Source organism: Pteropus alecto, unplaced genomic scaffold (assembly GCF_000325575.1).
Source record: "Pteropus alecto unplaced genomic scaffold, ASM32557v1 scaffold25, whole genome shotgun sequence".
Lineage (NCBI taxonomy): Eukaryota > Metazoa > Chordata > Mammalia > Chiroptera > Pteropodidae > Pteropus > Pteropus alecto.
This window is the reverse complement of record NW_006441955.1, coordinates 16,227,561-16,245,243: the sequence shown is the minus strand read 5'-3', so window position 1 is coordinate 16,245,243 and position 17,683 is coordinate 16,227,561. Positions and strand designations below refer to the sequence as shown.

The following is a 17,683-nucleotide window of genomic DNA, read 5'->3' as shown; positions in this document are numbered from 1 at the left end:
AAAGGATAATAAGGAAATAGTGCGAAAAATTCTGTGCCCTCAAATTTTGAATTTAGATGAAGTAGACCAGTTTTTATTAAAGTCACAAACTATCAAAACTCACTTGAGGAGAATAGGTCATCTTAACAGCTTTATATATATTTAAGAAATTGAAGTAGTAGTTGAAAACACCCCCAAAAAGAAAATAACCGGGTCCAGATAATTTCACTGGTCAACTCTACCAATCATTTAAGGAAGAAACATTTTTATACAGTCTATTCCAGGAAATAGGTGGAGAGGGAACATTCACCAATATTACCGTAATACCAAAACCAAATAAAGGCATTTTAAGAAAATTAGAGACCAATAACTCTCATGGAACATAGATGCAAAAAAAAAAAAAAATTAAAATTAATATTAGAAAACAAAATCTAGCAATTTATAAAGGGGATAATATATCTCAACTAAATGAGATCCATTTCAGGAATGTAAGACTGGTTCAACAATTGTAAATTTTAAAAAAATGTAATTTATCATATTAACAGACCGAATAAAAACCATACAAACTATCAAAAGATGCAGGAAAAGTATTTGATGAAATCTGATATCCATTCATAATAAAAAAAAAAATACTTAAAAAACAAAGAATAGAAGGAACTTCCTTAACCTAATAAAGGGAATATATAAAAACAAGTCAAGGGTACAAATTTCCAGTTATAAAAGGAATCGGTCATGGGGATGTAATGTACTGGATGGCAACTATAGTTAATAACACTGTGTTGCGTATTTAAAAGTAGCTAGGAGAGTGGAGTTCTCAGCACAAGAAAAAAATTAACTTTGTATAGTGACAAATGTTAACTAGACTTACTGTGGTCGTTTTGTCATCATTTTACAGTATATCCAGATATTAAATCATTACATTTTATACCTGAAACTAATATAATGTTATGTGGATTGTACCTCAAAAAAATACTAAGGCTCATATTATATTTAATGAAGAGAAGCTGAACGCTTTCCTGCTAAGATCCAGAATAAGGAAAGGATGTCCTCTCTCACCACTGCTATTCAGCATTGTATTGGAAGTCCTCCCTAGTGTAACGAGACAAGAAAAATATAATTTATATATATTGGAAAGGAAGAAATAAAACTGTCTATATTTGCTGATGACGTTGTTTATGTAGAAAATCCTACGGAATCTACAAAAACAAAAACTCTTGGCACCAATAAGCTTATATCCTGCAACATTGCAGGATAATATATAAAAGTAATACTTTTCTATGTACCATCAGTGGACAACTGGAATTTGAAATTTTAAAAAACAATGTCATTTACAGTAGAACTAAAACAAATGTAAAAATCTAACAAAATATGGACAATATCTGTATGCAGAAAACTACAAAACAGGGAAGAAAGAAAATGGATCTAAATAAATGGAAAGAGATTTCATGTTCATGCATTGGAAAATTTGATATTTTTTAGATGTCATTTCTTCATAATTTAATGTATAGATTCAATCCAATCTCTATCAAAATCTCAGGAAGATTTTTTTGCGTGTGTATATATATATATATACACATACATACACACACATATATTAACTGATTCTATAATTTATATAGAAAGGCAAAGGACCTAGAATAGCCAACACAACCTTGAAAAAAAAATTGAAGGACTCACCTGATTTCAAGAGTAAGTGTAAAGCTACCGTTGTCAAGACAGTGTATTAGTAAAACAATAAACACTGATCAATGGAACAGAATAGAGATCCCAGAAATAGACTCACAGTACTATAATAAATTGACCTTTGACAAAGACACAGAAGCAGTTTAATGGAGAAAAAATTATCTTTTTAACAACTGCGATGGAACAACTGTACATCAAAATGCAAAAAAAAAAGAAAGTGAACATAGACACAGACATTACACCTTACACAAAAATTAATGCCAAATGCGCCACATACCTAAATGTAAAATGAAAAAGTATAAAATTTCTTAAAGAAAATATCAGAAAATAATTTGTGTGATCTTAGATTGGTGATGAGATTTTTAGATATGACACCAAAAGCATAATCCATGCAAGAAAAAAATTGATAGATTGGACTTTATTAAAATTAAAATTTTTGCTCTGTGAGACAGTGTTAAGTGAATGAAAAGGCAAGCCATACACTGGGAAAAAAATATTAACAAATTACATGTATGATAAAGAACTTGTATCCAGAATATATAAAGAACTCTTAAAACTTAATATAAAAACAGCCAACCAATTAAAAAAAGCACAAATGAATGGAACAAAAATGCCTCCAAAAAAGATATACGTATGGCAAATAAGTATATGCAAAGATACTCAGCTTCATTTGCTTTTACACTTGATTTTAGCCAAAAGGCCGAGAAGCAATACTTCATTTGTTTTTAGGGAAATGCAAATTAATAAGATACTGCGTACTCATTAAAACAGCTAAATCCAAAAAAAAAACGGATGATACCAATTGCTGGCAAATATATGAAGCAGTAGCAACTCTCAGTCATTACTGATGGGAATGACACAACAAATTTTAACGACAATTCAGCAGTTTCTTATAAAGCTAAATGTAGTATCACCATATAATACAGCAGCTCCACTCCTAAGTATTTATTCAACTGGTTTGAAAACATATCCACACAAAAACCTGCACTCAAATGTTTCTAGGCACTTAATCATAATCACAAAAATTGGAATCAATCAAGATGTCCTTTAATAGATGAATGGATAAGGGTACATACACAGAACAAAGGGTACATCCATACAATGGAAGAGTATTTAGCAATAAAAATAAATGAGCTATAAATCTATTCAATAACATGAAAGAATCGTAAATGTTCATTGCTAAGTCAAATCAGTCAGAAAAGACTAGTGTATAGCATTGCATAATTCCATTTATATGATATTCTGGAAAATGAAAAAGCATAAAACAGAAAATAGATCAGTGGTTGCCAGGGACTTAGAGAGGAGAGGGGGTTGAATATGTGTAACACAGTGGATTTTTTAGGATGATGAAACTTTTCTGTATGATACTGTAGTAGTGGATACATGACACTATGCATTTATAAAAATTTGTGGAATCTTACATCACAAAAATAAACTTTAATATATCTACATTAAAAAAAAAGTACTATTAAGAGATCGAAGGATCCTTGAATGGAATACACGGTGACATCAGAATCTAACTACTTTTTCAAATGTATGACATCACCTTACTGAATAGTGATGGTGAGGCAGGGGGAACGATAACCCTAAATAGTGTTGAAATTGAGCAGAGACTGTAAGTTTTCAAACATGGAACTGCACATAAGTAGTATACTCTAGTTAATAAACTCATTTTCCATAGAGGTATGGGTTAACAATTCTGGATTATTGTGCATGTATACTAGGATTGAACACATAAATAAATGGAGGGCAGCTGGTGGGAAGCAGATTTCACATTGTTTGAGAGGAAGTTTACAGACAAACGGGAGGAGATTAGAATTATACATGTGGTACTAGATGAGAACCAAGAATGTTACTATGAACTCACGTTTAGCTTAATATAGATACAGATTGATATATGTATATTGATATAGATGCATACATGGGTTAGTATAGTAACAGGTATTTCCTAGTTCTGTCTGCTGAGAAGGCCTGAAAACAACATCCTAGTAACAATAGTATACTTGGGGCCCAGATCTTGGTTTCTAATACCATTTTCCAATAGAAGGAACCAGAGATCTTTGGAGAAATGATTGATTCTAGAGCTGTTCAGGGAATATGTAAGATGAATCAGAAAGTAAACAAATGCTAAGAAAAAAACTACAATAAACAAACAAAAATGTGGATGTATGTGAAAGAGACATAGTAGCCAACAGAAGGAGCTCCCAATGATCAAAGGTTGAACAATTTCAACAATAAAATAAATAACATAATATAAGATTATAACCCAAGTATAAAGCAAACAATGAGTACATACTGATATAAAGAAATGGTTAAATAAATAAATGGGGAGAATAGATAAATGTCATGTACAAAAGAATTTCAAATAATTTATATAGCTATTCTTCCCTTAAGAAGATGGAGCTTGACTCCCCATCTTGTTTAAGTGTAGGCTTTGCATATTGGCATCCTTCCAAAAAGTACTGGATATAGGGAGGAGGGGAAGAGTAACTTAAGTGCAAAGAAACCTGACAAACACTCTCAGGTCAAGGTTAACATCATCAGTGGTGAGTCATGTTGGTAGCATGTGCCCTTGATATGCGATGATAATGACACTTTAGCTTTTTAGTCTTCCCATAAATCCATAACCCCTTTCTACCATGATGAAACCAAATTGAAGGACATTCTACAAAATACATGAACAGTACTTCTTAAAACTCAAGGCCATCAAAAACAAGGGAAGTCTGAGGAACTATCACAATCTAGGGAGGCCTAAGTAGATATGACTAAATGTAATGCATCTTGGATTAGATCCTGGAAAAGAAAAAGGACATTGGTTAAAAACTAATAAAATTGGGATAAAGTATGGCCTTTTGATAATAACAAAGTATCAATACTGGTTTATTGGTGTGATAGATGTATCATAGTAATGTTAACAATAGGAAAAACTGGGTACAAGGTATACAGGAACTTTTTGTTATATTCTTGCAAATCTGTATATGTAAAATTATTCTGAAATAAAACATTTATTAAATGTTTTTTTAAAAATGTCTAGAGATGAATCCCTAGACATTTAACATACTCTCCAAGTGATTCTGATGCATGCTGAAGTTTGAGAACTCTTGCTTTACTGTATAATCAAAAAGAGGCTTGTGGTTAGAAAAGTTTGTGGTTTTATTTCCAAGCTAGGGACCAAACAGCATCTTACACACAGATTGTCTCTAGGAGGTCTCAGAGAATAAATGAATAAGGATAAGATACCTTTTTACATAAACTCATTAAGTATTTTGACTTGCATATAATCCATTTGTGAGGAGAGAGGCAAGAATAAAATGATGTTGTGAGTCAGTGATATTGTAATCATATCATACCAATTCTAGCCTAGGTAGGGGCCAAGAAAGGGGTCTCCGAAGGTTGCCAAATAATGGCATGCCTTTTCACACACAGTTAGAAATTAATTGAAAAATATAGCAAGAGTGAATATGATAGATTGGAGCCAAAATATGACATTACGGATAAAGGCCAGCTGTTAATCTCCCAAATTTGATAGACTTACTCACCCATTCATTAAAGTATCTAGACCAATTCAGGCCCACCCTAACCCTCTTAAAGGGGCATCATGAGTTAAGGTGTGGAGAGGAACCAAGATTGTCATACTAGAGCTCCTTCCTTCCAGAACAACCATCATGAGTGGAGAAGATATGTTCTCTTCATCACTGGCAGAAGATGTGTTCTCTTCATCACCTGGAGCAGGCGAGGCAGATTGATAAATTTGTAATGCTTTTCCAGATGGAAAGGGATATGTAGTCAAGATCTGGTTGTAAGGCTAGTTTAAAGTTAGAGAATCTAACCCATGAAATAGCTTCTACAGGTGTACGGGGGAGTCTGAAACAATTTCTCAATATGTATCAAATTTAAGCAACATTCAGACAATGGTCAATCCAGAGATCCAGGCAAAAATACTATTTGCCAATCTAGGATTTGTCTATAAATGGTAGCTATTAAGTAGAAGATTGACTAGACTATTACTTTCCTCAACCACAATAGATAATTGAGATGTTACTATATTAGGTTTTATATGTGTGATACAGCTAATGTAAGATCATTTGTTTTATAATTAGCATTCCTGTGCCACAATGCTACTTCGAAGTAGATATAGCTAAATCATAAATGGAGATCTGTTGGTCTAAGTTAGAGAATCGGGAGCCTAAATTTCTAGTCATAAAATTGCCAGTTTGAGACTTCTCACTTAGCCTCTGTTTCCCATTTTCTTCATTGATTAAAAGAATAGTTTGGACTAGATATACCTCAAATTGTGTTCATGTGACTAATTCATTTACTTATTCACTTATCCTATGTTTACCTTAGCCAAATTGACTTACATAAATCATCTCTTCCTCATATTTTAAATTTATTGCAGAAATAATAAAAATTAAAGAATATTTTTAAAAAGAGTAACAACTTAAAATTTTCCATTTCCCGAGGGAGGAGCGGGGAGGGAGATGGGGGGAAATTTTTAAATCATTTCTTCAATTAAAAAATTAAAAAATGAGAAAAATAAAAATAAAAAAATAATAAAAAATAAAATTTCTATTTCCTGACCTTGTCCATATGCATTAGTATTTTACATTGTTGTAACCATACTATAGGTTCTGTTCTGGATTTTTCTTCACTTATTTTATCATAAATATATTTTAATAAGTTTTATTATATTTAATTACTATTTAATATTCATAGATGAGTATACTGTAATTTATTTAACCATTCTAAATGCTGATGGTTAGTTTGTGGAATTAGTAACTTGTATTATTGTTTTTAGCATATGTAGAGGAAAGTGTTTTTCTCAGGCTCTGGGCCTTCTTACGACTGAGCTTTAGTCTGTAGAAAGTATATACCCTTATGTCTTGTTTTCCTAAAGCTATTCAAGCTTTACACTTCTCAAAGTCTCATGGATCCCTACTTCACACCCTATTTTTAACAGAAAACAGTGAACTCTGACCTATATACCTTGTCTTATCTTACTGTTACCCACACAACCAAGTCCAAACTCCCCCAGCCCTGAATGAAATTTTTCAAGGACCTGGATCAGACCTCTGACTAGCCTAAAGGCTGAGGCTAATCCTTTTCAATGTATTACTTGCATGGATATAGAGCCTATTTTATCCCTATGTTTAACCAGAACTTTCAGTGGAGAATCTTTTTAGCTATTGATGAAGATGATTAGAGCGGGGCTATAATCTAAATCAGACACAACTGATAAGAAAGCCAAACAAAGAATAAAAGGTTGTTGTAGATACAGACTGGAAATTAACTTAAGGGCTCAAAGAAGGTTTGTATACTATGTCCCCCAAATACAATCACCCATTTTCTTCTTGAGTAGTATCAAAAATCACCCCAGTGTCTCTGTTAATATTATAGGATAGATATAATGAGATGCCCTTGGAGTTATGACTACAAGTATGAGACTAGGATAGGCTTGATAAATCAGGAACAGAGACTGTTTATGAGTGATAATATCATTTGGCTTCTGAGGGATTGAATAGACTACATACATCTTACAACATGGACTGTTCCTTGACCATATAAAGCCACTTGCAATATATGACCTATCTTGATATCTTGGTGAAATGAAAATTTAAAACAGCAATTAGTAAATGATTTTTATTAAGTCATGTACTTTAGATTTACGAGTTATAAGGACAACACCTGGAAAAACTGTAACGAAAGAAGACCTGGAGAAGACTGTAGAGATAATACTCACAGAGACAGAAACACTAGGATTTTTTAACCTACCAACAGTCATGGTTTCGGTAGAATCTGAAGAAGCTGAGAAAGTAAGGTATGTATGGTTCAACTGTCTACACTGCTTCTGTAATTCAAATGCTGGTTATTTTGTTTCTGTCCTTGAGGATTCCTGGATAAATACTGTGGTGTACGTGCCTAGTGAAATTATATATAAAACTATATATGTGCTCTGTGAAATTATATATAAATTATTTATGTTGTATATACTTTTTCTGGAGGAAGAACCAATAGATTTACCATATTCTTTAAAAAGTAAGTGAAATACTAAGTTAAATAACAAAAGAAATAAAGGAAATTTCTAAGTCACAATATAGGTTTTAATGATCTTTATGCATATGTAAGTTGTTTTCAATTTAAAAGGAAAGGACTGAGATTTTAATATTCACAACTTAAGGGAATATATGTTATGGGAATATAACTGACTTTGCTATATTAGAGTAGATTTTCCATTTCTCTATTAATGAATACAAATACATTACTAGTTTTTGCCTCATGCATTTTGAACCTCTGTCACTAGGTACATATATATTAAGAATTGTTGTCTTTTTGATAGATTGACCCCTTTATCATTATATAATGCTGCTCTTTATTTCTGAAGTCTTGCTCTGAAGTCTGAAATTAATAAAGCTACTATAAGTAGGTTATTAATATAATTATTCAGATTATTTAGAATATGATGCATAGTACTAAAAAAATCCATTAAAATAATTTTTAGGGTATTATTCTTACCCAAATATAAAATGTTATAGAATTGTTTGCACTATAAAATATATAACAATTAGATTCTGAATAAATACTTTTTAAAGCTCATAAGACATGAAGGAAAGCTGCTAGGACCATAAAAAGGAAATGGAAAAATAGCAAAGAGATTGATAAGTGATGCGAAATCAGAGAGAGAGAGAGATTCTAGAAGCAAATGGTATATTAGCTCATGGATCTAGAGCCCACCAGTAAGCCTTGGGTCTCCCACAAATTGAGAAAGCTGACTTATATTGGAAATACATCTAAAATGAATGTTAAAATAAAATGTTTATATAATTGTTGAAATTAAGAAGTAAACATTGACTTAGATCTTGAAATTAAAAAGTAAATATTAAATTTAAACAAGACATAATTAAATAGAGATTTAATAAATTGAATCTGAATACTGTACAAACATAGATCTGGATAAATTATACACAGTTTGGAGAGAAGAATGGGATATAAAGAATGAAAAAGTTTAAAAGGATATTGACAATAGAATAAAGGTCTAACATACACCTAGTCAGTTCCCAAAGGCAGAATAAAAAGAATGGAAGAGAGGTACTAATCAAAGTCCTCAGTGGGTGAAGACTTTCTCAAACTATTTAAAGGCTCCATTCTACAAAAATAGGAATAAATAAAAAGAAATCTACAAAATAAGAATGAACTCAGTACATTGTACCGATACTTCAGAATATCAAGTATTAAAAGATTTTTAAAACAGAAGAAAGAGAAAACATATCATCTACAGAGAAATGATTAAACTGACAGCATTATTAGTGATAAAGAAGGTCACTTCATAATGATAAAAAGGTATAAGAGTTCTAGACTTGAATTTTCCTAATAAAATAATCTCCAAATATATGAAACAAAAATTGGAAACTTTGATAAAGATCCTATTAAAGTAATATATTTAAACACACCTCTCTTAATTATTGATAAAATAATTATCAACCAATAAAAATTAGTATAAATGTAGAAAATTTGAACAAAATGTAATTTAATGGTTATACATAGAATAGTACATTCCACAATTAGAGAACACACGCTCTTTTCAAGCACACGTGGAACATTTATAAAAATCATCCATGCACAAGGCCATGAAACAAAGTTTTAAAATTTCAAAGAAATGGTATCATACTAAATTCTCTAACCACAGTGGAATGAAGCTGAAAATTAATAACATAAATCTCCACTAGAACATAGACGCACATTCACGTACACATTTGGAAGTAAGCACATTCTTTAAATTCTTCATGAATTGAATAAGTCATCATGAAGATTTAAGAAATACTCAGAACTAAACAATTATGAAAATAATACATACTTACAGGATGACACAAAAATGAGTAGTACTTTGAGGAAAATTTATAGCTTCGAGTGTCTATATCAAAGTTTATAAAATCTGCATGGAAATAATGCCGGCAGGGATATTGGGAGGTATAGTATAAAAAATCCTTTGGTGGTAGTTCAATGCAGTCTCTTCCTAAGGAATGTTTTTAACTTTCACTCTTTGGTGCAATCCACATTCAGGAAAGTAATTTTGAGGAAAGACATAATATAAAAAGATGATGTGTATGTTAATAATTGATTTTTATTAATTAGTTGCATATATGTTATTTTTTAATAGCCGGAGAAACAAAAATTATGAGACCCTTTGTAGAAATAGATTAGGCAATGACTTATATGTTGAAAGGATGATGCAGACTATTAATGGAGCACCAAAGAATAAAGACGTTCAGTGTGACAAAATCATAAAGCAAGACAAAGGTAATTTATGTTCTGCTTGATAAACTACCATATTGAATTAATATGCATTTTGAGTCTGTCAATTAGTAAATGTTGAAATATATAAAGCAAAAATAGAAATTATTTGGCCACATCACAACAGTAGCTGGGTACTATGATCTACAGCTTTCAGAATTTGACTGGTAAGTTAACAAATAATAAATACAGATATAGAAGATTTGAATAACATAATTATCAATCTTAATTTTTATACAAACTATATCACAGAACTTTGTACTCTTCAAATGTTTAAGAAGCATTTATAGAAACTAACAGTTTATGTTACAAAGAATATCAACTGTAAGTAATAACATTTAAAATATTCCAGACACTATTCTAGGCCTTTCACATATATTAACTGATTTAATTCTCACAACATCCTTATGAGGTAGGTATTATTATATCCCCCCATATTATAGAGGAAGAAACAGACAAAGAGAAGTTAGCTAATTTGCCCAAGGTCACTCAGCTGGTATTGCAGACAATGTTACCCCTAGACAGTCTAGAGTCTGTGCTCTTAACTACTACACTTACTATCTTTCAATGTTTATAAATTAACAATCCTGAGAACACTGCATAGTCAAAAATCTGTGAAGTGTGACCAAAGAGGTAATTAAAAGAAAGGTTATAATCTTAATGGCCTTTGTTACTGAGCAAAACTATAAACTGGTTATTTAAAAAGATTAAAATAGACAAACTTCTAAGCAAGTGCTAAATCAAGAAAAGGGCAACTTATTAGCAGAAAAGCTTCGTGGCATCTTTACTTGTTCTTGACCCATTCCCCTCCCCAGTGTGGTGGTTGTCTTAAAGACAGCAGCCTGCCTTCCCAGTAAGAGACCCTGGCCTCTGGTTCTAGAGGGAGGAGAGCAGACCGTATTCTCAAGGAATTTGGTTTGTCTATTATACTCTGTCTGGGGGCTACCTGAAGGACTGACACAAGACACTAGTCTTTTTTTTTTTTTTTTTGCCTGACTCATAACTCTCAGGTGGTAAAGCAATTGTGCATATCATATTCTTCAAAAATGTTATGAGGAAAATGAACAACTCACCTCTACTGAGGCAAGAGAATACAATTGAGTCAAACAAGAGACACTGAAAGCCTGGGAGAAAAAGCTAGGAAGAGAGTTTCTTTGGGAAATTAAGGTATTGAAAAATGCTTGCATATACAGAGGAATTTAGAAAGTCATGTGCATGCCTAGAGCAGGATGAGAGCTCAGAAAAGACTTAAAATATCCCAAACTACTTCTGACTGATCTCTGGGCTCCGTATAAGCAGGAAGTAAAGGCTAAGGCATGTTTTTAAACAACCTAGTTTAGCACTCAAGGAAGACCCCAATAGAGACCCAATCTGCAAAGACTGGTTGAGGTTTTTTTTTTTCCTTTTTTTTTTGTTTCTTTTTCTTTTCTTTTTTTTCCTCTTTTTTTTTTTTTTTTTTTTTTTTAATTTGAGGAAGGGAAGAATACAGGTGTTCAAGGAAATCTCTGTCAGGACACTAGCTGACCAAAAGCTAAAAACCAATACTTCTAAGAAGAACATGACAGAGAATACAGACTATAACAATAGTTTTGAAACAGCACAACAAACCTTGAGGAGAGGAAGAATCAAGTTTCCAGAGTTACCAAATTGTCATATGATATCATATATCAAGGATAAAAAGAAACAAAGTATGGCCCATTCAAAGAAGAAATTAACAGAAACTCTGCCTGAGGAAGTACAGTCATTGGACTTACTAGACAAAGACTTTAGATCAATTGTGTTAAATATGTTCATAACACTAAAGGACACTATGGACAAAGATCTAAAGTAAACCAGTAGAATGCTATAAAAAAATAAAAAATCAATAAAAAGATAAAAATTATGAAAAGGAACCAAACAGAAATTTTGTAGATTAATAGTATAATAACTGAAATGGAAAAACTCGCCAGAGTTTTCAATAGCAGATTTGAGTGGGCAGAAGAAAGAAACAGCAATTTTTAAAGATAAGTCAACTGAAATGATCTAGTCTGAGGAGCAGAAAGAAAAAAATGAAGAAACATGAACAGAGCCTGAAGGACTTGTCAGATTCCACCAACCAGACCAATATATACAAAATGGGAATTTCAGAAAGAAGGAAGAACAGATAAAAGGGCAGAAAGAATATTTGAAGAATGATGGCCAAAAACTTCCTAGGTTTGATAAAAGACATAAACCTGCACATCCAAGAAGCTCAATAAACTCCAAGAATGATAAACACAAAGATATCCACACATTTTGAAACACATCATCAAACCGTTGAAAGAGAGTTTTTAGAGCAGCTAAAAAAACAGGTGACTCTTCACATACAAGAGATCTTCACTAAGATTCCACCGAGCAAAAACCTTGCAGGCCAGAAGTCAGTGGGATGACATACTTAAAGCGCTAAAAGAAAGATACTGTCAACTACTAATTCTGTGTCTTTCAAATAATCCTCATAAAGGAGAAATTAAATTGAATAACAAAATTAAATATATTCTCATGAAGGACAAATTGAAACATTCCCAGATAAACAAAAGCAAGGGAATTTAGCATAGTAGAACTGCCTTACAAGAAATCCTAAAGGGAGTCCTTCAGGCAAAAATGGAAGAAACACTAGATTCAGAAACATGAAGATATAAAGAATACTGGTAAAGGTAACTACATGGGTAAATACAAAAGGCAGTATTGTAATTGTGGTTTATAACTCCAATTTTTTTGCAATATTTAAAATGCATGAAACAATTATAATTCTATGCTAATGGGTATACAATGTATAAAGACATAATTTGTGACATCAACATATAGTGGGTGAGATAGAGGTATATTGGAGCACTTTTGTATGCTAATGAAGTAAGATAGTATTAATTCAAAATAGATTGTTAAAATTTTAAGAAATTAATTGTAATCCTCAAGGCAACCACACACAAAAAAATAACTTTAAAATTACAGAAAAGATGAGAAAGGCATTAAAAAAATACACTATAAAAAGTCAGTTAAACACAAAAACGACAGTAATAGAGAAACTGAAGAACAACAAAGATATGACATAAAGAAGATAAATAGAAAAATGGCATAAGTCCTTTCTGAACAGTAGTTACTTTAAATAAATGGATTAAACTCTCCAATTAAGAGGCAGACTGACAGGATGGTTAAAACATCTAAACATGATCCAACAATATGCTGTCTAACAGACTGCCTTTAGCTTCAAAGACACAAATTATGTTAAAAGTGAAAAGAAGTAAATAGTAACCAAAGAAAGTTAAGATGGCTTTACTAATATAAGACAAAATAGACTTTAGATAAAATTGTTACAAGAGACCAAGAACATTATATATTGCTGAAAAGTTTCAATCCATAAAGAAGATATAACAATTATAGATATACATGCACTTAACAAGAGAGCCCCAAAATATATGAAGCAAATATTGACAAAAGTGAAGGGAGAAATATTTTTATAATAAGAATTGAGACTTCAATACCTCTCTTTCAATAATGGACAGAACAATTAGATTATCAACAAGAAAGTAAAGGACTTGAATAACAGTATAATCTAGATATAATCTTCCATACTAAAACAGCAGAGTAGACTTTTTTCTTCTACATTTCACATGGAAAACTCTCTGGGATACGCCATTATGTTAGGCCACAAAACAAGAATTAATAAAATTTTAAATATTGAAATCTTCCAAAGAATCTTTTCTGACCACAATGTAATGAAACTAAAAATCTATAACAGAAGGAAAACTGGAAAATATACAAATATGTAGAAATTAAACAACGCCCTTTTAAACTACCAGTGGGTCAAAAAAGAAAGCACAAGGGAAATTAGAAAATACTTTGAGATGAATGAAATGAAAATATAACAAACTTATGGGCTATAGTGAAGTAGTGCTTAGAGGAAAATTTATAGCTACAGATACATTAAAAAAGAAGCATCTCAAATCGTAACCTAACTTTACACCTTAAGGAACTAGGAAAAGAAGATAAAAATAAAACAAAAGCTATTAGAAGGAAGAGAATAATAAAGATTAGAGGTAAGAAAAATGATAATAAACAAAAGAGAAAAATCAGTAGAATCAAAGGAAGAGAATAATAAAGATTAGAGGTAAGAAAAATGAGAATAAACAAAAGAGAAAAATCAATAGAATCAAAAGTTGGTACTTTGAAAAGATAAATAGAATTTACAAAACTTTAGATCAACTAAGAAAAAATAAGATAGAAGTTGCAAATTACTAAAATGAGAAATGGAAGCGGGGACAGTACTACTGTCTTTGCAGACATAAAATGGATTATAAAGGAATACTATGAACAATTGTATGTCAGTAAATTAGATAACTAAATGAAATAGACAAATTCCTAGAAGCACACAAATTGTGAAAACTGACTCAAGAAGAAATATAAAATCTAAACATGTATAACACGAGACTGAAGTAATAAAGCCTTCCAATAAAGATCTGAAGACCAAATGGTTTCACTGATGAATTCCACCAATCATATAAAGAATCAACACCACCAATCCTTAAAAAAAAAATCTTCCAAAAAATAGAAGAGAATACTTTTAAGCTTTTGAGCCCAACATTACCAAAGCCAGATAAAGACATAACAAGAAAACTACATACTAATATTACTTATTATTATTTAAAACCTTCAACAAAATACTAGTAAACTGAACCAGCTGCATAATAAATGGATTATATACTATACATCAAGTGAGATTTACCCCAGTGATGAGTGATTCAACATACATAAAGCAGTATAATACACATTAATAGAATGAAAGACCCCACATGTTATCAATTGATGTGGGAAAATTATCTGACAAAAAATCCAACATAGTCTCATGATAAAAAACATTCAGCAAACTAGGAATAGAAGGAAATTTCCTCAACTTGACAAAAGGTATTTATGAAAAACCCACAGCTAGCATTATATGCAACGGTGAAAATCTGGACACTTATCCTATAAAATCAGGAACAAAACGAGGATGCCTGCTTTCTCGACTGCCATTCAAAATTGCACTAGAAGTTGTAGGCCAAGCAATTGGGCAAAGAAAAGAAATAAAAAGCATGAAGTTGGAAGAGAAGAAATAAAATTATCTCTATTCACAGATGATATGATATTTTTTGGAGTTTTTTAAAATTTAATTTTCAGTTACAGTTGGCATAATATTAGTTTCGTGTGTAGAACGTAGTAATTAGATATTCATATAACTTACAGAATGATCACTCTAATAAGTCTAATACCCACAGATAACATACATGATCTTAAGTATAGAAAATCCTAAGGAATCCATACAATGACTATTGGTGCTAATAAATACAGTAAAGTTGTAGAATACAAAATCAATACACAAAATTCAGTTGTATTTCTATACACTACCAATGAACAATCCACAAAAGAAATTTAAAAAATAATTGCATTTGTAACAGCAGCCAAAATAATAAAATACCTAGGAATGAATTTAACCAAGAAGATGAAAGACTTGTACAATGATAACTATGAAACATTATGAACTTCAAAAGAGTTTCACTGTTTTTTATTTTCTCTCCCCTTAGGTGGGGCAGGATGGCTCAAGTGTGCTGGCGCTAGGTATTTCCCTTCCCTCAGGTCATTTAGGCCCTTAATAATACCCTAGTAGGTTTCTTCTGGTTATCTAGTTTCCCCTGAGGGCACACCTGGTTAAGAAGATAAGAGTGCTCTGGTGTATTTAAAAATGGTTCATTTTCCTCTTCCTCTGCCTGAACCATGAGGAGATTTTTTTTTTTTTTCCTGTGACTTACTGTAGGAATCTGGTTATATTCCTGGAGATAAAGCTCACAAAATGTAGGGCTTCCCTATGACTGGACACCCTGGAGTTTTAACTCTCAGACCTGTCCACAGTCAACCTCCAGCAACTCATCACACAATTCAGATTTTCCTACCCCAGCATTGATTCCCACAGTAGTTTCCACTCCTGAATCTCTGCTCCAATAAGCCACAATTCCCTATATTTGCCTGCCTGTTCATCTCTTCAGTCTTGGCGGCAGCAGTTTGCCCTGTGTCAGTATCTCTCTTTCAGACCCAAGATGAGTTGTTACTTTTTCAGTCTGTTCAACTTTTCACTTGTTCGTAGGACAGAATGGCGACTTCCAAGCTTCTTAACTGTGAAACTAGAAACTGCAAGTCTCATTTTCTTAACCTGAGGCTAGAATACTCAGGTGAATCTGCCAGATTCTTCTTTGTATATAGCTTGCCTTTACCATTCTTAATGTAGTTCCTTTCAATAGGCCACCTTAGATAAGGTGAGAAAACTCATTTCCCTGCACAGACATGTTCTGTTAGACCGTACTCCTGAGAGCTGCAGAGAAGCCATGATGGATAAAAAATATAGAGCAGCCCACTCACCGTGACCATATTTTCACTGGACATTCGGTGCCTAGCTTGTCAGCTGCCCTCGGTGGGTTAAACTCTATGTTTCCAAGCATGTATTTATGCTCTTACTCTGTATTTTCCTTGTAAGTGGCTCATGTAAACTGAGAGAAGCTGAAGTCAGACTATGGACCAGACTACTCTGATTATCTTCTCCTGGGAATCCTAATCTACCAGTGGTGATTTTGTTTTCTTCTTATCCATCTGTGGTAGTGTTTGCTATTCCAGTTTTTGAAACTAGACAATATGTTGTAAAAGTATACATATGTCTGAGAGTCTTACATAGGGTTATCTAAGAAGAAGCCTCTGAGAAAAGGACTTGAGTGTACATAATTTAATTTGGAGGTTGTCTTAAGAAATATTGGTAAGGGAGAAAGCAAGTGAGACAAGAAAGGGTAGGCAGCCAACGAAGTTTATATTATTTTTCAAATTACATCTCCTAGAGAACTCTGTAAGCCAGAGTTATCTTACCATGCTCCAACTTTCTAAATCATTGTTTGAGGGTGGATAGGCTTGTGAGTTCCTCAGCACTTGTGGCCTAATTTGTGGACATCAAAGTGGCCTTTGTAGCCAAAGAAATGCAGGTGCTAGCAGTTGGATATTGGCCAGTAAGATGTAACACAGAGTAGATATGGGTAGAACAACAGCATCTGCCACAGGAGAAAAACCTTTAAAACAGCAAGGGAATGACCAATCCAAAAGTTAGGAAAAGTGGGTACTTCTGTTGGAGGTAGCTAGAAGAAAGAAGGCTATGATAGGAGAGTGTTCAGGCGACCTCTAAGCACCTGGGGATGTTTGATTTTTTTATTCTGGCTGGTAAGTACATGGTATTAATTTTTTGTACTACACATGTATGTGCTATATACTCTTCAGTGAATGGTATAAATTTCACAATAAAAATTTTATTAAAGCAATAAAAGATAGTTTATACTAAAGAATTTAGATACAGATCAAGTAAATATTAAGGTTTTATGGATCAGTAAAAATCATGTATTTTCATACTAATTTTGTATGAGACTGAAAGATTCAGGAGTTAGGGAGATGGAAATCAAAATATTACCTTTATTACTGAAAAAGTTAATTGAAAAATGTAGCCTTAAATCTGCAGCTAGGTGGACTTTCTATTTCTCCTCTCCAGAATAGATCTTACCAACAGTAGTTGGCACAGATAGACAAGCACAGATCCCTGTAGGAGTGAGAGCAGACTAGGGTGCATGCTTTCTGCAAGTGAGCAGACCTAACATAAGAAGCCAGAAGTGGCTGAACTGCAATTCTTGCTAAACTCTCTTGTGAGATTAGTTACTTC

General features: G+C 32.4%; 1 protein-coding gene across 1 annotated transcript in view; it reads left to right on the top strand.

The window, feature by feature from the left end:
• WDR78 (WD repeat domain 78) overlaps positions 1-17,683 on the top strand; it is an 83,623-nt gene that overhangs the window by 27,286 nt on the left and 38,654 nt on the right. Inside the window, 2 exon segments of the mRNA XM_015595100.2 lie at positions 7,324-7,480; positions 9,818-9,957. Coding sequence (XP_015450586.1) covers positions 7,324-7,480; positions 9,818-9,957 — 297 coding nt within the window.